The sequence below is a fragment of the Mya arenaria genome, chromosome 3 (genome assembly GCF_026914265.1).
Source record: "Mya arenaria isolate MELC-2E11 chromosome 3, ASM2691426v1".
Lineage (NCBI taxonomy): Eukaryota > Metazoa > Mollusca > Bivalvia > Myida > Myidae > Mya > Mya arenaria.
The window spans coordinates 5,769,657-5,795,624 of record NC_069124.1 but is presented as its reverse complement, the minus strand read 5'-3'; the positions used below and the strand labels follow the sequence as shown (position 1 = coordinate 5,795,624).

Genomic DNA, 25,968 nt, shown 5'->3' with positions numbered 1-25,968 from the left:
CTTTGTATGCACATTGTTTATGATCAGTAGATGACCTGCAGTCATTCAGGGGCAAATACATCAAAGGTCATACAGTAGATGACCTGCCGTCATTCAGGGGCAAATGAATCAAAGGTCATACAGTAGATGACCTGCCGTCATTCAGGGGCAAATACATCAAAGGTCATACAGTAGATGACCTGCCGTCATTCAGGGGCAAATACATCAAAGGTCATACAGTAGATGACCTGCCGTCATTCAGGGGCAAATACATCAAAGGCCATACAGTAGATTACCTGCCGTCATTCAGGGGCAAATACATCAAAGGTCATAATGAACTTTACTACAAAACGGTTTCCGATAAATATCTTCAATTACTTGTTTTAGAGGCATGCACATTGGTTTTGATCAGCATTTGACCCCTGATGTTGTGGTCAAAAGATAAATGATCAGCCTATTCATATTAAGAGACCACGTGATTAGGGTTCACGAAACATGGTTTGATGGTTAAATCAATATACCTTTTATTCATGACTTTGTTTCCTTGAGCACAACTCTGGTGCTGTAAATGGCATTATTTCTGAAAATGACCGTCAAGTCAGTAAATAGAACATGGCTTTCAAAGCGAAATATATATAAAAAAAACAAACATATTGCACATAAATATTTGCAGATCAAATGTCATATGCATGAACAAATTTTGAACATTTTAAATACAATAAATGTTGAACTTATCGTTGTACCTATGGCGTTGCATTATCTTTAACAGTAACCGTCGATGTATTTTCATATGGTTGAAATAGTTTAAATCGAATCGACAAACTATAAGGTTTTCACGAAAATTCAAATTTGTTTTATCAAAGTCGAACACTCACTCAATCTGACATTTCAAGTAATGCACCAAGCAGACCACGTGCCACGTGAAAACAGGAAATTATATTGTACTTTGATAAGTGATTGTTCACTTCGACGTTCCTTTATGCGTACATGTTTTAGAGAACACTGGAATGAATAAAAGTCAATAAGGCTTTGACCATATTAAAATTAATTGCGACTATCATATATGCGCTGGGCTTGAATGTTTAATTTACATACATGCCTCCAAATAAACAATAATCTATAAACATGAGAATCATTGTTTCAAGTATAATCACGGATATAGAATCAACTATAAAGTGACGGACAAATAATGAAAAGGTAACTCCTCAAAACTTAAGTCCATAGAAACCACAGAGTAGTATCGCACACATAGAAAATACAGGATTCATTTTAAAACATTTATCTATCATGTGCTTTCTGCAACAAGAAACTCTTTATTCCTGCTATAGGGCACAAGTCTCCGGAAGACGGCAACAAACCCGCCAATGGTGATGACAATGAGAACAAGCATGGCGATGAAGGTCACTCTAGGTCCATAGGCGTCGTACACCTGGCTGACGAACACCGGGCCCAGCGTCCGCGCAAGGCTGCCAGACGCTGTCAACCAGCCCATCCATACGCCCTGTAGATAATGTACAATCCAATGTACAATTATGTGAAATATATATTCCTAGTGTCCCCATATTATTTTTGCACCAATTTAACAGGATCTTTTGTGTACAAAAGGATTTATGTAAAAATTATACCAAAATTTATAATATAAAAAAGGGTTTATTGGTCTTTAAAAAAGATAAAAAGTCATTGTACATTTTACTTCAGATAAAAACAGAAAAACAGCACAAAACACAAACCGCAAAAGCGTTACCTATAGTGCAATGTATTTAACATGTTAGTAATCAGCAATCGATATCCTTTCGAATGATACCAACTATATTTGGTCACAATGCATCTCGATTAAGATGTCTTTGCCATTGGATCGATTAAATGACAAGCTCGGAGATTAAAGTTTTGTTTTTGTCAACCGTTTGGTAAAAAAAATGTTGCTTTTTTAAATAGTCGATACATATTTGAGATAGTTCTAATGAGGAATTAAACAAAGTCGTAACGCGTAGGAATATAAATGAACGATTCAAATAATCTTTGTTACAAACTAAGTCAAACGTATTAAAACACATACACTTCATGCACACAACGTGTTATTTTTCAAAGCTTCACATTATAAACTTTAAATTTCAAAAAAACTCTTCCTCTGTTACGTACTTTGATGTTCTTTTAGCACATGCGAATGAGTGTTTTATTACCATTAGCATATCGACATAATACACATTCAGACCATTTCTTACAGACACGAAATGTTAGTATAACTTAGTTAAAGGCAGTGTCATGGGTAAGTTATTGTATCACGTTGTCGTAACAAAGGTGTGACAACGTTAATGCCAAAATATATTTGTAGCTATGTTCCACTAATTAACATTCAAATTATGAGTTATGAATAACAAAATTATGTGCAAGTATTAAAATGCTAATGAAAGTTTAATGATTGTACAAAGTTAGTTTTACGTTGTACTAACGTCATACTAAAGATTCTGATTTTCTTTATGCGGTTTCCTTAAACTAAACAAACGTTACCCTAACCTCGTAACAACGTTATCGTGGTCGTTTAACGTAAGCCAAACGTCGTAACAACGTTATCCTTGTCGTTTAAAGAATTCTTTGAAATTAAGAAAAATTAGTTGATACAAGTTTATACTAGATATTTGTTCGATTTATTTACCCCATCCAACCAATTGTACAACTGTAACAACGTTACCACCAGCGTTGTCCTAATGTTGTGCCATAACGTTGCCTCAACGTTATGAAAGTGAGGGTTTTCCGTTGTCACAACCTTGTTACAATGCTCTATGTTTGCCGGGTTGTTAATGCTAATACATAAACTGATTTGAGTGTTTCATGTTCAAAAATTGAGGGAGAGTTCTTATCATCTTATTAAACACTCATTTTATTAACAAGCGAATACTCATGTCAATCCCAACAAATAGAAGTAGCTACGCTCTCGCTACACGTCTTTTGTGATGTCATAGATGACGTTAGATGAACATGTACCCAAAATTGGCTGTACCTTTGAGAATAAACCAATAATTGCACAAATGTTATCAATAACCACTTGATTAAGTGTGGGGGGTTTTTTCGAATCATAATTGAATAAGAGTTCCATGATAATAAGAACGATATGAGATGCAACGCTATGATAAATGTTAACCGCAGCATTTGAACGGCGAGTTGAGATAGTTAATTTGATTGAAGTCAGTTTTAAGTGTCTTCGAATAGATCCACCCAATTTACTTTAATATGGATAAATTCATTTTCCTAGGTGTGTTTTCTTTTAAATTTGGGTTTTATTTTCGATGCCGTGTGTTGTATTTTCGACGAGGCTTCGCGTGGGAATTAAAAGTTCGTTATTAATAATAACCAATATATTATCAACACTCGTGAGTAAACCCATGAGTATACAGATATTTTGGAATGCAATGGTGATGTGTGCGAATATTGAATATTATTATACAATTTCTTTAATACCTAGTTATCACCAGACATATATTAATGAAGTACAAATAATACAAACAGCATTCAAACATACATTTCCTAACCTTAACTTGACAGAATTGTCGATTGTCTTACCTGCGGTTTCGGGCCTAGAATCTTTGAGTAGATTGTGTAAGACATGACATTACACGTAGGATATCCGACGGCCACGAAGAAAGTACCAAATAGAAACTGCCAGAAGAATAAGGCAGGTGTGTAGGTGCACCATTCATAGTAATAGGGACAGCCGACAGCCTCTTTGCTCGAATTGTTAGAGATGTTTTGAGATGGAAATTGAATACCATTGCCGGAAAAATCTGGAGAATCAGATTACTAAATGAATTACACTGGGAAAAAGGAATGTGGTTACAATATCAATTTATTATGTCTTATAAAATAATTCATCTAGCTTTTCATAGTTTGAGATATGCAATTCGTATTAAAGATACCAGCAATAAGAAGCACTAAAGAGTATATTTCATGAATGGTCTGAATCAAATTGAAAAGTACGCCGTGTTTTCTCTCACCTATATTTTGAAACATGCTGTTTGAAATATCTTCAGAGAGATTGCCCGCCGTGTTGTCGCTGAGATGTAGATCGGAAAGTAACAGTTTACTCATGTTCTTGTCAACTGCACTGGAAAAGCTTACTGACGTGTTGCCTGTGAGTACAGAGTATATCTAAATTTACATTTTCCATTGAGCAATATGGCTTAGAATAAATATTGTTGAATAACTTTATGTTTATTATCGAATTACCAGTATGTAACCTTTCAGTAATATTGAACATATGGCAGAGACAAACAGTTCGGTAACCATACCTGCTTTATTTTCAATTTCAGCGAACTGAATTTCTGGGTAACGATGACCCCAGGGAAGGTACACAACAAAACCCAGGAAACAAAGCACAAAACCCCCGAGCAGCAAGTAACGTTCGTTGAATCTGAAACAATTTGGAAAATACGTTTTATACAATTGGTTATACGTGTCTACTTGCATTGAAAGGATTGGAAAATATTAAATTCATGCTTTCTTAATTTTTAAATATTCGTAGAATTTGCTGCTTATAATATGTGGACTTGGGACAGGTGTTCGGTAATTGCAATGCTCACTACTTTAAATCCCTAGTAGACTCATTTGAACTCTTCTCCCACAGACCGCTCCTTCCGAGGCGGTAATCCCATCATTTATCAGTAAAGCAATTTTGATGAGCATATTGTCCGTTTGTGGTGTTTGTATTTGTGTATGTGTTGTGAATATGTGTCTCATGTTCATTTTCGGTTTGGCCCTGGCCTCGTGCCTTTAAACAGAGTTGTGTTATTGTTGTTGGGTTTTTTTATTTCCGACTACGGGGCTTGTCCCTGTGTTTTTCAATGTAGTTTTGAGATAGCAAAGTTATGATCAGATATTGTGTTTTTTTTGTTTTAAAGCATACCTCTTAGACAGAATTTTGATGACTACAAATACCCCTATAGAGACAAAGCCGGCACAGCCGAGTATAACTCCAATGTATAATGTAGCCTGGGCCTTAGTCCAGGCAAACATATGCATCGAAAGTGGGGTAGCAATCCTGAAAATAAAACATGATTTCACTCAATTCTCAGTCTTGCGAATAATTTAAACAAGAATTTAAATGCATATTAATTTTGCATCGATATTCTCATGATTTATTTAGAAAAATATCAACAACGACTTTATTTATAATACATGACTCAACCACATTAAATGCATTAAAATAAAGTGTTAACGACAATTTTAAAACGACAAACAGTAAGTGCATCATGACTTAAAAACAACATTATAACAGCAAAAACAGTATGTAAGCAAACGTACGTCTCAAAGACTGCGAAAACGAAAAGGACGGAGAAGAAGATTGTTATTGAGGAAATGACGGCGAGTAAATCGAGTGGCCGAACCTCCTCCTCTTCGTCATTCTCATAAGTGTCTGAGAAAAGCAAAAATAAGATAATCATTGTAATTCAATTATTAAAAGATAAAGTGTGAAACAAACGATTTAGTAGTATTTTGGTTGGTTCACTTTCACATCATTGTCAGTATCTGCGATGAAAACAAACAAGAAGGAATTTGTGAATGGGTTGTAAAAAAGCTTTAAATGAAACACGAGTACATTATTTTGTGCCGATTTATTTCTTCTTTTACCAAACAATGTTCTAATTCTGAATATATATATATATATAAAACATTTTGTGTATTATATACCTATATAGATTCTTCTAAGTTTATTCCATAGCCGAGAGTGTAAGATAGGTTCATCCCGACCCGAGCGTAGGTAAACCGATAAACCTCGTTTCCCCAAAACACCCTGTGCGAGGGTTGGGATGAATCTTACACGAGCGGCTATGGTAGATGTTCTTTCTCCCACTTCAGATAAACAAAATTAAGTAAAAATGTATTTTTTCTGGAACTTTTTTGTGCGTAGTGAAAATAAATGCGTATGGATATGTGATTATTCTTGGTTTGCATGGATATGCGCGCAGTGATTCAGATTATGTTAATAGTCGAATCGTTCTAAATATTACTAAGGAGAGTGAAGCATTATTTCTTGACAGGTGCGCAAAATGTTTTTTATGGAGACATTTGGAGCGAGAAATAATTAATTAGCATTCTAAATATTGACACAAGACAAGGTTTCCATAATGCTACAGACGACGGTCTTCAACAAGGAAGGTAATTACAATGCGATGACCATTAAAAGGAGTTTCATGCGGGTACTTGTTTTATCTTTGCCCGTGGACAAGATAAAAAGTTCTAGCATGTTTAATTTTTTGGCTCTACTTATCTGAGGTGGGAGAAATATAGATACATACACAAGCATGAACTGTTTACGTTTATCCCATTATTGTGTGGTTCTTAATTCTTGAAAAAAAAATGATAATGTTTGTGCTTGGATGTTGGCCATGCCATAATTTCTAGGACTATTAGTCAAACACATGCAGTTATCAATATGCCATAATGCTATTCATGTAATTTGTGCTCCCAGGTGGTTACTCCTCTTTACCTATGTGGTAATTATAGAATAATATATAAATGACAATTTCCTCAGAGCCGTTTTAAACCCACGGATGGACATAATAATCATATTGGAAGGAACGATTGTCAATAGAGGTTAGATGTTACTATACATAGTAAAATGTGCATTATATCTCAATAGTCATTTGAATGTGAACACAGAATAGACAACTACTGCTCACTTATAGAGGCGCCTTGGACTTGTGATGGCAAGAACTCATCGACTCCGACCCTGTGCTCCTTAAAGACTACGATCAACAACACGATGTTTATAATACCCACGATGGCGCTGAAGAAGCCGGTTGCTGTGTACATGTCAAAATGGAGGGCAGGTTTTCTTACTGGTCCCGGAAATCCTATGGGGACCATAGCAGTCTGTATTACTATTTAAATAAAGAACACAAATGCATTTCGGTAGTGATTAAACAGTTCAGTCTTATGCAAAAGATAAATATGAAATAGTGTTTCCTGTTTAAGTTTATATTAAATTAAATTAGCGATTTGGGAACACAGCTGTAGACTGATATGAATTATTCTCGAGACTAGTTTTGTGTATAAAATTGTTATACCGTCCATTTTAAGGCCAAGAAAAATTTCCCGTAGTAGGGCTTGAATCCATGACCATTTGGTTGAGAATACATACTATTTGATAGATTTCAAACATAGCCATATACCACGTCAATAATCATACAAAATACATGAATCTTAAACATTATTGCTTAATATTTAAAGAATAAGTAGCTACGTACACGGTCCAATAATAAATCCTATTGCCTGGCAAGCCGACATGTTCGCCATTGCTGATGTTCTTTCTGCTAATGTTGTCGCTCCGGATACATACGAACGGACGACAGCTACATTACCTACAAATGAAATAAAATTGTTTCAATTCAGAGAATAGTACACATTTATACATCAAAACTAGTAAGCATTTAAAAGTGTTTCAGTAGGAATATGTTCGTAATGTATGTAATCACTGAGAGCCGTACAATATTAAGTATTGTTTTTGTTGTTGTAAATGTTGTTTTTAAATTGCGCTAAATGTCTAAAAATGTGGTATCATTACCATTCTGGAAATAAAATCAGTAATATGTTATGCTTTCTGTGCTTTCTGCAATACCACTCGCCTGCGCCAAATCCTATCAAGACTCTTGCCGCAATTAGGAACCATTTCGGCTGCACTGTTATGCTCTCCAAGTACATGTATAACACATTCGCAATCACGTTGATGATCAAGGAGACTATAATTGGCTCTCTGGTGCTAGACCTTTTGTTGGACCAGAACCCAAAGAAAGGGGAAGCAATAAGTTGACCAACGCTGTATGCTGCAACAACCCATCCAAGAAAATCAGTTGTTGCTGTTTTGTCTAACTGGAACAAGAAGCATATTCGAGTTGGGTTTTTTTTTCAATATGCGACCAACATTGCAACGTACTCCTGTTAAGTAATGGCTACAAAACGATTTTTTACGGAATATTGATATCTGAACTCAATATATAAAAACTTTTTACACACGTAAACCAAACAGATATGATTATTCCAAATAGTCATAATCATAGTCATAAACATTAATTTACCGTTCTAAACATTTTCAAGTAGACTATATATAGATCAGGCCCCAACTTCTCGAAACTTCTTAAGTCCCTTATAACAGGATTAAGCTAATCTCACTTTTTTGTTGATCTGTAAAATGTGTTGTTTTTACTTCTTCAAGACTTTTTTAGAAATTTTGTTGGAAAAATATGTATGATTATCAGAATAAACCACATTTCAAAATCTATTTTCAGGATGTATTTTGGCTAATGGAAATAAGCGACTTAAGCCTGTTAAGCTTAAGAAGTTTCGAGAAACTGGGGCATGTTGAGATATACTCACCACTATCAGATAAGGGTAGAGAGATGACATGCAGATAGAAAATGAGACGCTGCTGAGAAACATTGTCAGATACATAACTCGTATTGACCGCCATCTTGATTTTGTAACCTCTTGTTTTTCAAAAGTTACGGTCTGTGTACCACTAATGCTGTGAGATCTAAAATATAATTGTTTTTGGTGACCTTGATTTCTTTTTCTTTTTTGTTGGAACGTGATTTTTGGTTCGATTTTAAGTGAAACGATCTTTAACAAACGTGTTAATTCAGCTTTTAGACGTTTTCTCAAAGCATAGTATGTCCCTTGTTCAACATATGGATAAAACTTATTGTAGATAAAACATAAATGTGTCCATATATAACACGTTTGTTAAAGATCGTTTCACTTAAAAATCATATATAAAATCATATATATATTTAAAAATATATATATATATATATAAAGTTATATATCTATATATTTATTCTGAAATAATATAAATTATATATGTTTTACGTTTCAAAACTATGAATTCGGTGTGTGCGAACATTCAATTAAGTTATCATTCAATTAGAAATGAAACTTCTCATGGAGCCCCGGTCGCATAACCAAGGATGAAGTGAATACAATTAATTTGCAACATTTGAATCGATGATTTCGCTATACGTTCGGAAACATACCTTGCTGATATTCCAGGCGGTATAGTCCGTAACAGTTTACTTTGTTCGTCGACTTCATCATCCTCATCCCCATACTGATGTTTACTTCTAGAAGACATTTTGTAGCTTTCGGTCTAAAGTTGTGTTTAAAAGGGCGTTTTTATTGTATTTTGATTTGTCAAATACATTGTTTCAAACGCACAGTAGGACGTGGTTTAAATATATCACGCGCTCATATGATCAGACATATATGACGTTTGTATCATTTGTATGAAGTAGTAATGTTCATATTTTAAAAGCATTGAAAAAAGATGTTTTTATTTGAACCGTATGGCTTAAAAATTATTTTCAAAATACTATCCTAAACACGGTTTATAATCCATTTCTACCACAATGATATAAAGAAGGATTAAATATAGACACGTAAGTCCCTGATATAGTAATAATATCAGTTATATGTAAACATAGCTTCTATACATAGATAGATAATGTCACACTGAGCATTGACAAAGCTGCTTTTATCAGTTGAATGTAGTTATAATGTTAATGTACATTACAGTTCATATCAGCTGATATGGATGACAGAGTAATCTCAAGGTAGTGCAAAAGCACCTTAACTGGTAAACCGAAACCGAAGTCCACTCGTCAAGTGTTCATTGCCTCTAGATGATATCACTTGATGGCGAAATCTATAAATAGTACCGATTTATAATGAGCGATTCAATTATTTCAACTTTTCTTGCGGTTACCTTCGGATATCTTCAAAATTGATGAGTGCATTTTTGTGGTTTATTGTGGTCAAACGACGAATAACAAACCGATCGACGAACTTCGTTAATGTTGATTATGTAGATTCTGTTAAAAGAGTCACTTCATGCTTGTCATGTGCTGTGCGCACGACTCCGTTTAGCTCCCTTCCGAGATATAGAAAACGATCAAGGAGTGTGTCTATTTTTTCGATTTATTATCAGGTAAAACACATAGAAGTCAACAATAAAGTGACTCCAACGAGAAAGACACAACTTTTAGAGTTTTGTCAATATTGTATTCATCCAATGAAAAATGGCGTTACAAAAAGTTGAGTAAATAAGTAGCCAATGAAATTGCAGTAATTATCCGGCCAAAAAATCTGCGAGGCGAGGGGCTGAGCCCTCTCAAGGTGCGAAAAACGCCTATTTCTTGGCTTCCGCTAAAGTATGGTCTGAGCCGGACATTCTGTTTGTTCTACAATTAACAGTTTGAGAGCTTTGTTTGAACAGAGTGATAATCCGTTATACAAAAATAATTCCGCTTGAGATTTGGCATCTGTTTGAGTTAATTGATTATCAAAAGTTCTGTTTAAACTTAAGTGACAACAATGTATCTTTAAAATTACCGTGGCTCAAATATTTAAAAAAATAATAAAAAAACACCATAAAACAAACGTTTTATTCTAGACAAACAAAAAATACTTCATAGTTTGCATTTTATACACAAACTTGTCTAACGTAAAAAATCAACAAATCCCATTACACCAAGTATTGATATTTTTTACAGCATAAAACTTGTATTCAAATGCCGTCATTGTTTTACTTTTACTTCTTTAAATGGTCTTTTTTGCAACTTGTTAAAAACTTTGTCCATAAAACAAACAAACAACCGAATAACAACAACAAACTTTATTGAAAATCGAAACAGCAAACTCTTACTATAACAACAATAACCAAACATGCATTCAAGGTAGCATGTTATAATGATAAAATGTGTCAATATTACAACATTACTTAGCTATCAAACTTTAACAATACAAAGTATAACATTAAATCAAGCTTATCTGATATTAATAATATTATTCACAAAACCATTTCAACTTGCATAGAAATGTTTTGTCAAATCAATAATTAAATAATGCCTACTTGGTTTGTAGGTTTTGATCGTCTTTTACATATAAAGTAGGCCTGTATGTATTGTTCTTATCCTTGTCCTTACCAACGCCTCATTTAGTGTATTGGCTATTTATTTTTACTGTCCAATCAAAATACTTTAATCTTACTATTAAAAGAAATCTAAGATGGTTATTAAATACATTCCCATATATGTATACACTACACACTCGTTTACGACATTATATTCCTTTTGTTCAATACTGTAACATATTTAAAGCTTTTTTGTTTAACACCTCTTTTTAAAACTCAATGTATGGTTTAAAGTGAAAATAAATATCAAATGAACGGGATTAAAATATATATTCGATAGTTTTTGAGAGTTTTTAAGAAATTAAATTGCACGGCCATATTCACTCTAGTATCAACTTTGATGAAAAAGTACTAAACTATGTTACATTTATGAAGTTGACTTTAACAAACGCTCTACAAAGGTTTAAAGTCCATGGTTGGGTACCTGGCCCTCTAAATAATTTAATTGTTAACGCTATTGTACATATATAGATATTTACGGGATAGAAATAACTATGACAAGCTTTGATAAGTGGGGCTTAAAAACATAATGCTTCTAATCAATATCATATCATAAAAAACCCCATAGACTTTCACATACATATATTACACGCAATTCGGATACAGTGTTTTCAAACAAAACGACTTCGTTTTAGCATTGTGTAAAATGCAATCTTGAAAGGTCCAATTTAACATGATGATAAATGTTTATAACATGATGATACATGCGTTGCAAAACAGTTCATTCAAGTTTAAAACAGAAGACAACAAAAACAACTTGAACAAAATACTAAACTTCGTCTGAATTTTCTTCTTTTTAATCTCGCCATGAATTTGTTTCTGATATTAACTAGTATTATTTTCAATGTATAATAATTGGTATGAGCCACCCTTTCATTATGACCAAAATATATATATCTGGAAATTGTAAATGTTATATTGACAAACAAAGAGTGTTTTAAAGCAAAATGAAAATGCTAAACAAAACAATACAATATTCAAATATAGCAGTTTCTAGATTCGCTGTAATTTGTTTTGTCTGAAAACGTTCACATTTCTGAAAATATTAAACAATAAACCATTAAACAAATAACTGTAAAACATACAACCCATCATTAGACCATTAGGAAGTCTGACCATTTACCATATATTTTAATGGCATTGTCGGATTGTTGTGCAAGGCCTTTTTTTGTATTCTTTTTCTCTTTGACCTATACTGTATTTTTAATTTTATCATTTTTTTAAATCAATGTTTTGCATAAGGTTCTACCGATACGCCAGGACATGCATACGTATTAATTTGTCATTCTCGGTCCCTGAATACCGTATCCCGCAGACATCTGAAATATTACAATATTTATTTCAATATATAAACAATTATTTACATCACTGAGTAACATAATGTGCTACACATTTTAAAACACAAATACTTTTGAGAAGTTCTATGGCACCCTCTGCAATTTCGTAATTGATTACTGACTGTTGCAATAAGTTCACATATATATGTGGTTAAGTTAGTGTTGCCAAAAGCGTTCGTACTGAAAATTACCGTATTGTTGTTTTTTTGTGTAATAGCTACAATCTGAAGGAGAGACCCTGCGTAAGCAGAACATACACCCAACGTCTTGGCTTGATTACAATGCTTTTTGACAGACATGATCAGTGATAATCTTTCAACAAGAAAGTCATAGTCATAGTCTTTATGTATCAAGTAAGTTATTTTAGCTGATATTTTTGTTACAATCTCATTTGATTTATTAGACATGTGTTTGACTGGAAATGCGGACAATGGTAAAGGTATTTTATTTATAATAAACTGGTTGTTTTGTAAAGTTAATGCCAACAAGCATATCATAGGTTTGAAATCGGATAGAATGCACTAAACATGCATTTATTACGATAAAGGTACGACACGCACAAGGACTGAATGTAACCAAATACGTTTATGTACTTTTGCTTTCCTTACTTTCTACTTACTTGAGACATTGGGTGCTACGTTATCAATTTAATGCCTTTATATACTATACATCTAGCTTTTTGAAACAATGGGAGGACAGAGTTAACAATATAGCAGCAAAACTTACTCTGGTTGCTGACTGGAAGAAGTTTGGCTCTAATCCGCTTGCATATTCTGTAACATGAACAGCATTTATGGATACAAACTATCTAATGCTATTTGATTATGACTTCAATTGTTTTTTCGATTACAGAAATTTTATTTGTTAACAATCTTATTCACATTAAATAAAAATGTTAACGTACAAACAAGTTAAAAACTTAAATATAATTACACAATTGAATGTAATAATCCCTGCTGTATATATGTATACGTACGTGGTCTTAGCCAGCTGTCTCTGTGCAAAGTGTGGAAAGGATTCTTCGTTGACGAAATGCTCCCAAAATCTCTTCTTTCAAGTTGATAAATGAAAATAATTAGTAAACATTAAATGGGAACTACACTTAAATGCTCGAGCCTAGACAGCATTAAACATGAAATACACAAATACAAATCTTTTATACATTTATTATATTGTTTAATTTTCAACCAAATACTACTATGCTTAACTTACTGTTGTTGATAAGATCTTTGCGTATCCCCTTTCAATCTATAAAGGATGTGTATATTTTAAGTCCTGCTTCTATAATGTAAATAAGCTCATTGGTAATGTGATTTTTTTATTGCAAAATAGTGCTGTAATTTAAAAACTTATATTCAAAGAATAGCGATACGATGGTTGATATGCAGTACAGTACAAACCCGTTCAAACCCGTGTTTCCGCTCATGAAGAACTTTCGCACAACAACCATAGCTGTGATGACTGTAACAATCACAAATACAAGTCCTACAATTCCTCCGATTACTCCGCCCATTACAGCAGCACTGCTTTCTAAAAATGACATATTGTATAAGCCTTTTATCTGACAGAAAGGAAACAACGGTAGCTAGTTAAGCCTAGTGACAAACATGAAGATAAAAACAGGACCAATTCAAACATGAAGATGAACAATTGAACAGTGAATACAATTCGTATTTTCATTTTTGGGAACACAATAATGTTTTAACAGTCACAGCGACGTTCATATAAGTAAGTAAACCCTACAAATATATATTTGATGACAAAACATGCTTGACATAAGGGAAACGATGTTGCATATAATATTTAATCGTAGATTTATCGATGGTTGAAAAGGATCGTGTTACTTATAAAAAAACCAATTGAATACAAATCTCCCTGCTGAATACTACAATACTACTGACATTATTTAGTGGTAGTAACCGAAATAAAATAAGTATGATTTGGTGTTTTTTCAAACAGATTGTCTGATACCTATTTTTTCACAGGACGGCACCTTGCTGTTCCATTCACCAGTATATTGGCATGCCATTGTGTCATTCCCTGCCAATGTATAACCGTCGTTGCAAGTAAACCAGACCCTTGCTCCGTATGTCGTCCCTTCAGTCTGTATAACATTTCCATTTGATAATTTCTCCACTTGTCCACAATCTGAAATTTAGTAGTTCAATGCATTTTGCTATGGAGGCCACAGTAAATTAACCATCAGTCAAACCTACGATTATAGCCATGTTCAATGCAACAAACACAACACTCACAAGAACTTATGTTTAAACTTTTTGCTACTGAGCATGTTTCTGTAGCTTTTTGCATATATATTGAGGCAGGTATTATCGCTATTATAATACATGTACCCGATTGTTGCTGTTTTCATTGTTTTAAAAAAAATGATCTTATCACAATTGAAAGGCCGGTTACCTCTGATTTGACATACAGGACTTTCTGGTTGCCATAGACCAAGATTTCCGCATATCGCAGACGCTTCCCCAACGATTTGATACCCCTTTTCGCATTCGAAAGTGGCATCCGATAGATAGAAAGTACCAGTTAGATATACAGTGCCATGTTCTGGGTCATGTAATTGTCCACAATCTGTAATTTAGTAATGCGTTTGATTTCAACTCATTTTTCTAACTCATTAAAAATTTAGTTCAAATTCAATGTTAGAAATAAGAAATGAACAGGGAATAAAACATTTATGAAAATGCAAGCAATGCCGTGAATACTTTTTCCAGTTTGGTTTAATCATTTAGAAACATACATATATCAGTTAAATCTTTATTTTTTAATAATCAATGTTATTTTTATTCACACGTACCTTTGATAACACAATTTGGAAAAGAGTCATTCCAAGTACCATTCGCTGTGCATACCATACTATTTGTTCCATTCAGTAAAAACCCATCGTCACAAAAGAACAACGCAGGGGACAAAAATGTTGTACCGTTATACAAAATAGTTCCATTGTCAGGATTTGAAATGTTTCCACAGTCTGGAAATACATTATATTGATCGTTGATTTAACACATAAACCTGCGAACATACCATTATGCCGTGCAACGCGAAAATGCTCTTTAGTTGAAATAAGAGGCGAGGATTACTTGTGTCATGTTCTTTGTTTTCGTCTATACATTTACTCTCATATCGTAAGTGTTACAAGTAGGCGGAACTTTACTGTGCAATAAATATCGTGTGAATAAATTATAACGTTATAACATCTTCACACGTCAACCTTGACAACATGGTAAGAAACATTTTCTTTACCAACTACTCTCTGAAGCGTTTGAGTATAATTTTAATAACTCGGGTTGTGGATGCAGTAACAATCACTTAGATAAGTTCGAAATCCGTGAATGGTATAGCATAAGTTTTCTGTTTTAAATGGTTAGCAAGGTTGTTTAATTGTTTAACATAAATAGTTAAGGGATCAGGAAAAATACAAACTACGTATATTTACCTTTGATAGCACATTCAGGGACAAAGCCACTCCATAGCTTATTCGCCGTACAAATAATAATATCTTCCCCAATCATATCAAAACCTTCATTGCACAAAAATGTAGCTTTTGACTCAAAGGTAGTAGAACTGAATAGAACGGATCCATTTGTTGGTGATTTTAATAGGCCGCAGTCTGCAAAATAGCATATGAATGGTAATGTATGCACCAATATTTCTATAAAAACAGTTTACATTCTTTGGATACATGTTGCTAACATCGGCGAGATATTTATTAAGACAAAAAATAGAAGAGGATTCCAGTAACACACCATTTATAACACATTCTGCTTGAGACTCATCCCAACGACCATCTGCACTGCAGACTGCTGTCACTGCTCCAATCAACGTATAACCATTGTCACATGAGAAGAACGCTTTTGAGCCATACGTTGAAGCTCCAACATCCACGTGTCCGTGCTTCGGTCTGCTAATTCTTCCACAGTCTATAAAAAATAGATGACCTTGGTTATTATGATGCAAATGAAAAGAACTTTTTTATTTATATTAAAAGGTTTATTGTAACTTCAATGTAAAAGGGATTTTCAAGTGACGTTGCGACTGTCATTTATTAAGCCTGCATTTGTACTGACGCTTGTCAAATGTTCACACCTTTAATATGACAAGATGGGGTTGTTCCTGTCCACGATCCAGTGTGTAGGCAAGTTCTCTGGCTGTTCCCCGTCAGTTGATACCCAATATTACAGGAATAAACAACTGTCGAACCGTATGTTAGGCCAGATACAAGCGTGTTTCCAAACTCAAACAGATCTATCTCTTCACATGCTGTAATATAAAATAAATGTTCACATCCTTTTATTCCTTAGAAGTATTAACATCAACTTTTATGAAGCGTACTTTGGGGAAAACCTAAATAGGTTCTTTTGATGCAAAAATCAATAAAGATGGTTAGAATCATTCCGCATTTTCCCAAAGAAATGCAACTTACATTTAATATTGCAGAGTGGTGGGTCGGAATTCCACATTCCATTTTCAAGGCAAACCAGTTTATGTTCTCCAGTCAATTCGAAACCTTCGTCACAGGAATAGACTACTTCGCTTCCGACAGTTATGTTTGTCAGTGAAACTGCCCCATTTACTGGGTCAATCAGATTACCACAATCTGAAAACGAAATAATTTTAGCAAAATAGTTGTATTCATAAGAAGATTATTATATTGTAATAACCGCGAACGTTTAACAGCTTAAAAAAAATGTCGTAAAACATGTTTAAAGGTTTGTATAATATAATTACAGTTTAGTTTTTAAAGGAATGGGTTTAGGGTGGGTTTTTTTCTTCAGTGGACCAAAATGGGTTTCACCTCGTAGATTGCAGATTGGTGTAGAATCGGACCAAATTTCGTTTTCAATACATTCAACTAATCGGCTACCCAGCAGATCATAGCCAGGATTGCATGAGTAAATTGCCTTAGAACCATATGTTGTTGAAGTTGCTATAACTTGACCATTTTCCGGATCTTCCAAAGCCTCACAATCTATGTGAAATAAACATACAATAATAAAAACACAATCGGTTTTAACTGGGCCAAAGTTGTAACAGCTATATTTCAATATAGAACAAAAGTTATTTTACAGAATCAACACTAATTGTGCTTAAAAACAAAGTGAGCTTCACTCTCAATATAATTACTTACGCTGTTGTTCACAGATCGGAAGAGAACTCCATGTTTCATTAGCAAAGCAAGAAATCATAGGAACACCAATTATTTTGAACCCATTTTCGCATGTGTAAGTTGCAATGGATAAAAACGTTGTTTCATTGTATTTAACTTCGCCATTGAGTATATCGTTCGGTAGTCCACAATCTTGAATAAAAAATAAATAAATAAATATTTTATATCAATAATTTCTCCTTCTCATGCCTGTGTGATGACCATCACCGGTAGGGACTTATATGCTATAAAAGAACAAAGGGCATTGACTGAGTCAGTGATATTACCAAGTAAGGTATGTAGCTTAAATATTCCAATCGTTAAGAGTCAGCCTTCGTAGCAAGGTGGATAAAACACTGGACCTCAATTTTGGCGACCCCGGTTCGAACCCGGACTTCAACTCGATTTTTTTTACATTTTGGTATTTTTTACAATTATGATATCAAAGAGTATTAAACATTTTATTAAATATTTTTCCTGAGATTCGTTGCAAAAAAAAACATTTTTAGTGCCAATCTGGTGTACAGTCCCTTAAATGACTAGTATTGAGTAATATTTTTTAACTAAGAAATGTATTTTACGACAAAATGGTTAAAAACCCTACTAAAGAACAAGGTACAAAAGGTTAAGTGTGTATTGTGTGAAACTACTTAAAATTAAAAGTACTGTTGAAAGTTCGGGCTTTCAAAGAAAACATGAGTAGTTATTGGCCTCCATGGCCTCTTTTACAATATGTTTAAAATGGTGTCTGTTGAACGCTTGTTTGGATCAAATCACATATCTAAACAGACAATAAACACGATACATCTTTCATAGTCCACATTTTATCTTTTATTACACGTTGAAGCTTCTTGTTTTTTTTTAAAAAAGAACACGCGCATATATTGATTACTGCTGCATTCAGAAACAGTTGTTATTGAGTAAATATAAAGAGTCATCGAGCATCATAAAAATATTACCCGCGAGTACACATATTGCAGGTACATCACTCCATTGTCCTTGGTTTGTGCAATACTGGGCCACAGAACCTTGTAACAAATAGCCCTCATCACAGGCGTAACGTAGAGTTGAGCCATACGTTGTGTTCACATACGTAACGTTCCCATTAAATGGATTCATGCGAATACCACAGTCTAGTAATGAACATTGCGAGTATTATCAACAAAGCAAATGAAATGCAAAATTGCAAAAACGAAAACGCCGAATACTCACTTGACCAGATACTATATATGGCTAAAAATTGCAATTAAAAACTATTTGTATTTAATGTGATATTCAATCAACCTTTTATTGTACAAATAACACTTCCGGAAGACCACGATTCATCTGCCAAACAAGTCATCTCAGCATCTCCATCCATATCAAATCCATCATTGCAGTTAAACAATGCTTTGCTGCCGTAAGTTTTTCCGGTATACGAAACAATGCCATTTTCAGGAGGAGAAATTGCACCACATTCTGATAAAAAGAAGTAATTACATATTCACAGCATTACCAAAACATAATAATTGTTAAAGGTTATAGGGCAACATACATTTAACTAGAAATAATTTTCTATATCAAAATACACTGACAAACATAATAGCCTAATCTAAATAAAGTCAAGTGATCGCCGCCGTCTCTGGCTATATGATTAGAACAGAACATCATAATCTACCGATGACTTTATAACACAGTTCATCTGTGGATTCATGTTTCTACCTTTTATATTACATCCAACACTTCCGTTCCAGTTTACATTATCTCCACATGCTAGTACGGGATCTATGACCTCAAATCCCTCATCACAGTCAACATACGCCAATGACCCGTATTCTGTTCCATCAAGTGTGACATTGCCGTTGGCAAGAGGGGGCAGAACACCACATTCTGAAAAAAACACCATATTTAAGTATATTTTATATATGCTTTCTTGCAAGATTAGCACAATCCAAAATTCTTCTGTTACACACCTATAAACCGATAAACCGTTTACGCTTAAGAGCTACCGTGAACAATATCAATTAAATAAACAATTGCCTTTTATTCTGCATTCTGGAACTGTGTATTTCCAAGTCCCTTCATGGGTACATTCAGCTTCTGGATTGCCCAAGAGTTCGTAGCCAACGTTACAGTTTGCTGTACCTCTACCCCCGAATACTGTAGATGTTACTTGAACAAATCCATTCTTTGGTTCGTCGGGAAGACCGCATTCTAAATATTATTATTTACATAGACACGTGTAAGTTAACCGATCTTTCACAATTCCATAAATTATATTAGTCTTCTTTGTTCACTGGACATATATGGTGTTTACATTCAGTTTAGATGGGTTCAATTCGAATTATAAACTATATGAATTTTCTAACCTATAAAATATAAGACGATTCTCAGAATATCGATCCTAACTTATTGCGAGAAAACATTTCATTAGCCATATTACATTCTGCTGCATGTTTTACAAAACATTACCTTTCACAACGCAGTCTGGAGTCTGGTTACTCCAGGATTTGTTAGCTAGACATTTTGCCCAAGAATAACCAACCAAGTCAAATCCAGCATCGCATTGAAATGTAACAATATCACCATACTGCCGGCTTGCACCAATAACAACACCGTTGGACGGATTTGGCAAAACGTAACAATCTGCGCAAAAATCGATTCAATAGTAGTAAAAAAAGAATTATTTATGGATTTAGGAGCTTTTTTACAAGAAAAAAAACAACAAAGGTAAATGATTCACACTGTTCAGATAATTTCAAGATAGTCTTGTCTTATGAGTGTCAAATGACGGGATTTGGGTTATTTAGTGTTTAGAGTTTAATAAAAGTTGTGTATGGTTTTACTGATCCAATCGGTTATGTGTGTCAGTTACCTGTTGGAACACACTGTGGATCATTGTGGCTCCATGAGGCGTTTGGAAAGCAAACTCTGACATCATACCCATTTAGGTCATATCCTTCATCGCAACTGTAATTGGCCAAAGACATGAACGTCGTACCAAACGTAGTTACGAATCCATTCTGTATACCATTTAGCTCTCCGCAATCTGTAATAATCGAAGTGTATGCATAATATGAACTATTGTTTTTTTTGTGCAAAAGATTAAGGCATATTCATTTTTAACAAACACAATATAATAACTTATATTTTTTATAGAACATCACTTTTACCTACAATCCTCACTACAAAGCACCCTTCGTGCGTGGTTGAAATTACTGTTTCAACCTTGATATGGTGTTCTTTGCAATCTGGACTTACCACTTATCCAATCCTTACAATTGTACCATTGACCTTAACATGTACCAATACTATCAGACATGTTACATGTACATACGAACCATGCCAAAGCAACAGTTCGGAAATGTACAAATATACAAAACGTATCGCATAAACGACAACTTACCCTTAATTTCACAAGAAGGTCCACCGTAATTCCACTGACCGTCTTCTAAACATTCCGCCGTGTTGTTACCGTGCAAGGTGTAACCAAGGTCACAGTTGAAAATGCCGGTAGAACGATACACAGTGTCAGATATTTCAACGGTTCCATTTGTTGGAGGGGAAATAGGGCCACAATCTTTTTAACAAAATAAAATAATTTGATTATAAGCCTAGAACGTCAAATATGTTGAAGTATGTCATCTTTTTAAGCCATAATACAAAAGTAAACAAACCCTAAAAGCTAACTTATGATGATATTTGATAATGGCACAGAAAACAAAAGATAATTAACAAAACACATATGACAACAATACGAATGCTATTTAATCGTATTTGACTGCATTGTTTAGTTGTCGATTTGCAAACACAAAGAAAATAACTTAAAATCAAGAACCTTTAATCAAGCAGTGGATATTAGAAATGCTCCACGTTCCTGTTTCAGTACAATGCGAAGAACCGGTAAAATTAGCATCGAAACCCGGATCACAGACATACAACAGTTTGGAGCCGTACGTGGTGGTGTTATATTCGACAGATCCGTTTGTAGGAATAAATGGCTGTCCACAATCTGAAATAGCAGAAGAAAACAATATCGCTTTAGAAATACTACTGTTTGCAAATGTTTTTAGCATTTAAAGGCTTTGAATCATTGAATGATCGTGGCTTTTGCTCCGCATTATACCATCCAGTTCATTTGTAATCAAGTTCAACATCTATGGCCTGTCAATCGAATAGACACATCTAAGAACAACGATTTGCCGCCGTCAGTGATTTGGCTATTTTACGTATCAATCCCACAAAGCATGCATACACGTACAGTTTGCCTTGGCTTCACTTCATCCAGTCATATAAATTGTAGCTTTAAATTTCGTCCGCATGTACGGCAAACGAAACGTTTTGCAGTGTTGAATCCTACAGTCCGAATTCGCCGCTAAGAAGGTACAAATTGACTCTCTATTTGGAGCACAATGGCATTGCGATAAAGATTTGTTTAATTGATTGACGGGTCCGTTTTGGTTAACCTATATGCAAACAGAAGTATCCATCTTTATTTCAAATAAAATTCAGTCTGTGACTTTTTGTTGATGTGAATTGAGGTCAATTGCTTATATTATATCCTACATGATACAGTTTTCAAGGTCTTTCTTTTCTTAGTAGTCGTTGTTGTTGCACAATTCAGCCTTTTTTCTAAAAGTCATAATTTATAAAGTATTGTATTCGTCTAGAACTTTCCTATAATAACAACACCAATTTATTTTCATGTTTACATGGTATTTTCCGCTTTCCTTTTCTGTTCAATGCAAATACTACCCCTTGGTACCACCGCACAGTTATATACGGCCAAAAATGGTTTCAAAACATCGCACAAAGCCATGATAAACATAACCTACATTTCTATTTTTAAAAATATACATTTCTATAATTAGCATTTATATGAATATGTTTAACAATTTGCTTCCATAAACATATTAGATGTGTTTTACGGAAATTGAAATGTTAGCTAACGTTATTTAAATTTATTTACTTGACCGTTGTCATTTATACCTTTTATTGTACAGACAGGGTGTGGACTACTCCAGTTTCCACTACTTTCACATGTCCGGGTTGAATCCCCGACTAACACATATCCAGGATAACATTCATACTTAACGACCGACATGAACTCAAAAGCAGTGAAGTTTACTTGGCCATTGTTTATGGTTCCTGGAACTGGACATTCTACAATAAAACGCACCAATTCAGATTCTTGCCGTCGGATCGGGCAAGTATCATTTATATACAAGTATCAATGTTTTAGACTAACCAATTTAAAACACGCTGTAACATTTGCAGCACAAGTGGGTGAGAAATATATATATTCTATACGAGCTTTTAAACTAGTGTTGGCCAAGATGTTTTGTGTTGTTTATACAGTCAATATATAAAGATGTCTTCACGCCGACTGTAACAAAAGAAAAACAAAACAACGCCGACGAAAACAACGCAACGGCGATACCTTATGTTTTATTTGGAAACCAAACGAAATACTTACTTTTAATACTACACACTGGAGTTGTACCATTCCATTCACCAGAATCTTGACAATAAACCGTATCGTCACCAATAAGATCATATCCATCATCACAGTAAAATACTCCAACTGATTCGTAAGTAGTTCCGTTCCTCAGGAATTGACCGTGTACTAGTTTGGGTAGCTCTTTGCAATCTATTTAATTGCAACACTTTTAGTATTTATGGGATAAACATAGTAAATTGTGATATCAACTGGATGCATCAACAACAGGGACAAGCCCCATAGCTTTTTTTCTTCGTTTTACTTTTACAGACCATGCTAAAAGGTCCAAAGCTAAGGAACAACAAACACTGTGCAAAAGACACCAACTTTCATCAACATAAATTGATCACACACGCAACAATCTATCAATTGATGTAGGGGCACCGCCTTGGAGAGGTCAGCGGAACATAAGTTTACAGGGGCTTTAAACGCTGATAAACGTGAGCTTTTAAAGGCAAAACATATTTGTTAGTGTTTTTTTCAAGCATGAATATGCATTACATTCCTAGTTGATGATATCAGCTTCGCTTGTTAAATATTAACTTGACTGGGATATTTATTTTGTTAAATGGCAATCGTATACAAAACTCTTTTAAAATAAAATATTATTTATGAAATTGTTCCATTAATGATGAATCTGTGTTGCACATACCATTTATGTTACATCTTTGACCAGAATGCGACCATTTTTCGTCATTCTGACATACTGAAAAGTGTTCGCCTATCAATGTATACCCTCTTTTACACATGAATTCCGCTACGGCATTGAACGATGTAGAATTGAAAGCTACCGTTCCATTTCCGGGAATTTCTGGCTGACCGCAGTCTGTAAATTATGAAAAAGCGTATACGAGATGTACCAGTAAAAGGAACGTTTTAGGTAATATAATGTTTACAAACGGAATTCATGATGGTATATTAAGGAAATACGCGAAATCATATTACAATGTCACGGTTGGTTTATAAACACAATCATTTAAAACGTTCTCATCTGATATTTGAGCTCATCCTTATCGTTAATATACCAATTTGTTCTATGTCGATTGAGATTGACGACTTTAGCTTAGAAATAATTATTTACAACGTTTGCTATTTAATAACGTTTTCGTCTGTAGAGGCCATAACAAAGTGTCCTTGGTGGGTATCGAACATACCACCTTATTGATTTCATTCTTAAACAAAGACATCGCGTTTAAATGGATTATTGCTGAAAATCACAGAAGAAGGAAGCATGTTACCAGTCCATTCGCATGCAGGAGGGTCGAAACTCCATGTCCCATCTGCTTGACACATTCTGTAGTTCATGCCTTTTGGTTCAATGTGATAGCCATTGTTACAAATGTAAAGAGCATACGAGCCATATGTCGTCGATGGCTGAAAAACTCCACCGTTACTTGGGTCAGAAAGTTGACCACAGTCTGCAAAACGAGTAATAAAATATTAATTTATCTCTATCTCTGCATTGAACACATACCTAGAGCGAGATGCTGGAGGCTCAAAACACATGTGTCAGTTTGATTCAGACAGTAGAAATGATGAATGGAATGATCCAGATAAACAAAGTACTTATCATAGACACAGATAGCAATAAGTGTATATCATTAAGACCTATGCACAGCTGTTCATACCTTTAATTTGACAATAAGGAACACTGTCTGTCCATATTCCATCTTTGTTGCAAATCCTTAAATTGTTGCCGTTCAAGGAATAACCGGTGTCACATGTGTATTGGGCAACAGATTGAAACTCTGTGTCTTCATATGCCACATTCCCATTATTCGGCGATACCAGATGACCACAGTCTTAACATAAACAAATACTTGCTTTAAAACCTACACTTGCCTTCATGAGCTTGGTAGAGCAAAACAGGTTTAAAACATAAGACGGTTTGCGAAAAATCCAACGTTTAATCCCCTCCTTCAAGCAGGACCACGGATCCAATGATTTTAATATAAAACATATTTAAATATCGCCATCCAAGATGGAAGATCGATACTCCCACATAAGAACCAATCAATATTATGTCGGGACACCTACCTTTGATTTGGCAAAATATTGCTGGATCACTCCAGTTACCATGTGCTGTACATGTCGATAAGGACCCGCCAATCAAATCAAATCCGTCATCGCATTTGTATTGACTGTGCGATCCATATGTGGTGCTAAAGTACGTCACTGTACCATTTGACGGCTCGTGAGGGTCAAAACAGTCTGAAAAAATGAAAATGCGTTTGCAATTGTAATTTTTTCATTATTTACACATTCATATGCGGAGCTATGAAATATGAGTGTTAAAACTATGCATGTACACAGTTCTGTGCTGTTAAAGAACAGACACGTGTGAAATATGTACCTTTAATAGAACAGACTGGGGGAAGCTGACTCCAAGAACCGTTACTTAAGCATTCCGTTTTATCGTCTCCAATTAGATCGTATCCTGTTTCGCAAACGTAAAAAGCTTTTGCGCCGTAAGTCATATTAATGTAGCTAACCATCCCATTAACTGGATGCAACAAATGGCCGCATTCTGAAAACGTATTTGTAATGATGTAAGTTTTATTGTATTAAGTGCAAAAGAAACTGCAGAACCAAAAGCCAGGAACCAAACCATTTCGGAGATCTTTGTAATGTCAAAGAGATCAAAGAAACCCCAAATAAAAATTAAACGGAAAGCAAACAAAACAACACACAATGTACAACAATATAGATAAGATTATTGAATAATGTTTGTTTCATTATTATTGAAAGCCAGAAAATAGTTCCGTTATGCAATCAGTAAAAATTGTGTTCTCTACCTCTGATCGTACATAATGGGTCTTCTGTGCTCCATGTACCATTATACAAACACTCTCGGCTTTGCGCACCAATTAAATCATAACCAGTATTACAGGAATACTGCAATATACTTTCGAAGTATGTAGTGTTTACATGAGCATGACCATTCTCTGGCGACAAAACCAAACCACAATCTATAAAAATAACGTGAAATGCGTCAACATAAAATGCGGTTACTATCAATGTACAGAAATATCTTACTGAACGACCAAATTCT

General features: G+C 34.4%; 2 protein-coding genes across 3 annotated transcripts in view; both read right to left on the bottom strand.

Moving 5' to 3' along the window:
- Nucleotides 1-643: 643 nt before the first annotated feature.
- On the bottom strand, nucleotides 644-9,310 carry LOC128228612 (major facilitator superfamily domain-containing protein 8-like). The gene is made up of 11 exons (XM_052940019.1): nucleotides 9,003-9,310; nucleotides 8,347-8,503; nucleotides 7,599-7,842; nucleotides 7,221-7,334; nucleotides 6,654-6,854; nucleotides 5,275-5,386; nucleotides 4,877-5,011; nucleotides 4,263-4,384; nucleotides 3,969-4,103; nucleotides 3,538-3,758; nucleotides 644-1,480 (listed from the first exon to the last, which is right to left on the bottom strand). The coding sequence occupies exons 1-11, from the start codon at nucleotides 9,098-9,100 to the stop codon at nucleotides 1,265-1,267; spliced, it is 1,755 nt and encodes a 584-aa protein (XP_052795979.1). The 5' UTR covers nucleotides 9,101-9,310; the 3' UTR covers nucleotides 644-1,264.
- A 1,314-nt stretch (nucleotides 9,311-10,624) lies between these two features.
- LOC128229002 (sushi, von Willebrand factor type A, EGF and pentraxin domain-containing protein 1-like) overlaps nucleotides 10,625-25,968 on the bottom strand; it is a 34,879-nt gene continuing 19,535 nt past the window's right edge. For both annotated transcript variants that reach the window (XM_052940621.1, XM_052940623.1), the window contains 30 exons: nucleotides 25,712-25,885; nucleotides 25,270-25,443; nucleotides 24,954-25,127; nucleotides 24,545-24,718; nucleotides 24,155-24,334; nucleotides 23,569-23,742; nucleotides 22,893-23,066; nucleotides 22,406-22,579; nucleotides 21,255-21,428; nucleotides 20,823-20,996; nucleotides 20,292-20,465; nucleotides 19,889-20,062; nucleotides 19,457-19,630; nucleotides 19,139-19,306; nucleotides 18,722-18,895; nucleotides 18,397-18,570; nucleotides 17,420-17,590; nucleotides 17,087-17,260; nucleotides 16,715-16,888; nucleotides 16,378-16,551; nucleotides 16,038-16,211; nucleotides 15,728-15,901; nucleotides 15,089-15,262; nucleotides 14,689-14,862; nucleotides 14,245-14,421; nucleotides 13,674-13,803; nucleotides 13,486-13,521; nucleotides 13,250-13,323; nucleotides 13,000-13,046; nucleotides 10,625-12,255 (listed from right to left, as the gene is read on the bottom strand). In XM_052940621.1, the coding sequence (XP_052796581.1) occupies nucleotides 12,211-12,255; nucleotides 13,000-13,046; nucleotides 13,250-13,323; nucleotides 13,486-13,521; nucleotides 13,674-13,803; nucleotides 14,245-14,421; nucleotides 14,689-14,862; nucleotides 15,089-15,262; nucleotides 15,728-15,901; nucleotides 16,038-16,211; nucleotides 16,378-16,551; nucleotides 16,715-16,888; nucleotides 17,087-17,260; nucleotides 17,420-17,590; nucleotides 18,397-18,570; nucleotides 18,722-18,895; nucleotides 19,139-19,306; nucleotides 19,457-19,630; nucleotides 19,889-20,062; nucleotides 20,292-20,465; nucleotides 20,823-20,996; nucleotides 21,255-21,428; nucleotides 22,406-22,579; nucleotides 22,893-23,066; nucleotides 23,569-23,742; nucleotides 24,155-24,334; nucleotides 24,545-24,718; nucleotides 24,954-25,127; nucleotides 25,270-25,443; nucleotides 25,712-25,885 (4,682 nt within the window). In that variant the 3' untranslated portion in view covers nucleotides 10,625-12,210. The remainder of the gene's footprint in view (nucleotides 12,256-12,999; nucleotides 13,047-13,249; nucleotides 13,324-13,485; nucleotides 13,522-13,673; nucleotides 13,804-14,244; nucleotides 14,422-14,688; nucleotides 14,863-15,088; nucleotides 15,263-15,727; nucleotides 15,902-16,037; nucleotides 16,212-16,377; nucleotides 16,552-16,714; nucleotides 16,889-17,086; nucleotides 17,261-17,419; nucleotides 17,591-18,396; nucleotides 18,571-18,721; nucleotides 18,896-19,138; nucleotides 19,307-19,456; nucleotides 19,631-19,888; nucleotides 20,063-20,291; nucleotides 20,466-20,822; nucleotides 20,997-21,254; nucleotides 21,429-22,405; nucleotides 22,580-22,892; nucleotides 23,067-23,568; nucleotides 23,743-24,154; nucleotides 24,335-24,544; nucleotides 24,719-24,953; nucleotides 25,128-25,269; nucleotides 25,444-25,711; nucleotides 25,886-25,968) is intronic.

Coding starts and splice junctions, on each gene's coding strand:
- LOC128228612 (XM_052940019.1), bottom strand. CDS start 9,100: ATGTCTTCTAGAAGTAAACATCAGTATGGGGATGAGGATGATGAAGTC. Junction 6,855..7,220: donor AGGATTTATTATTGGACCGT/GTACGTAGCTAC, acceptor TTATTTAAATAG/TAATACAGACTGCTATGGTC. Junction 4,104..4,262: donor TGAAATTGAAAATAAAGCAG/GTATGGTTACCG, acceptor CTGTACTCACAG/GCAACACGTCAGTAAGCTTT.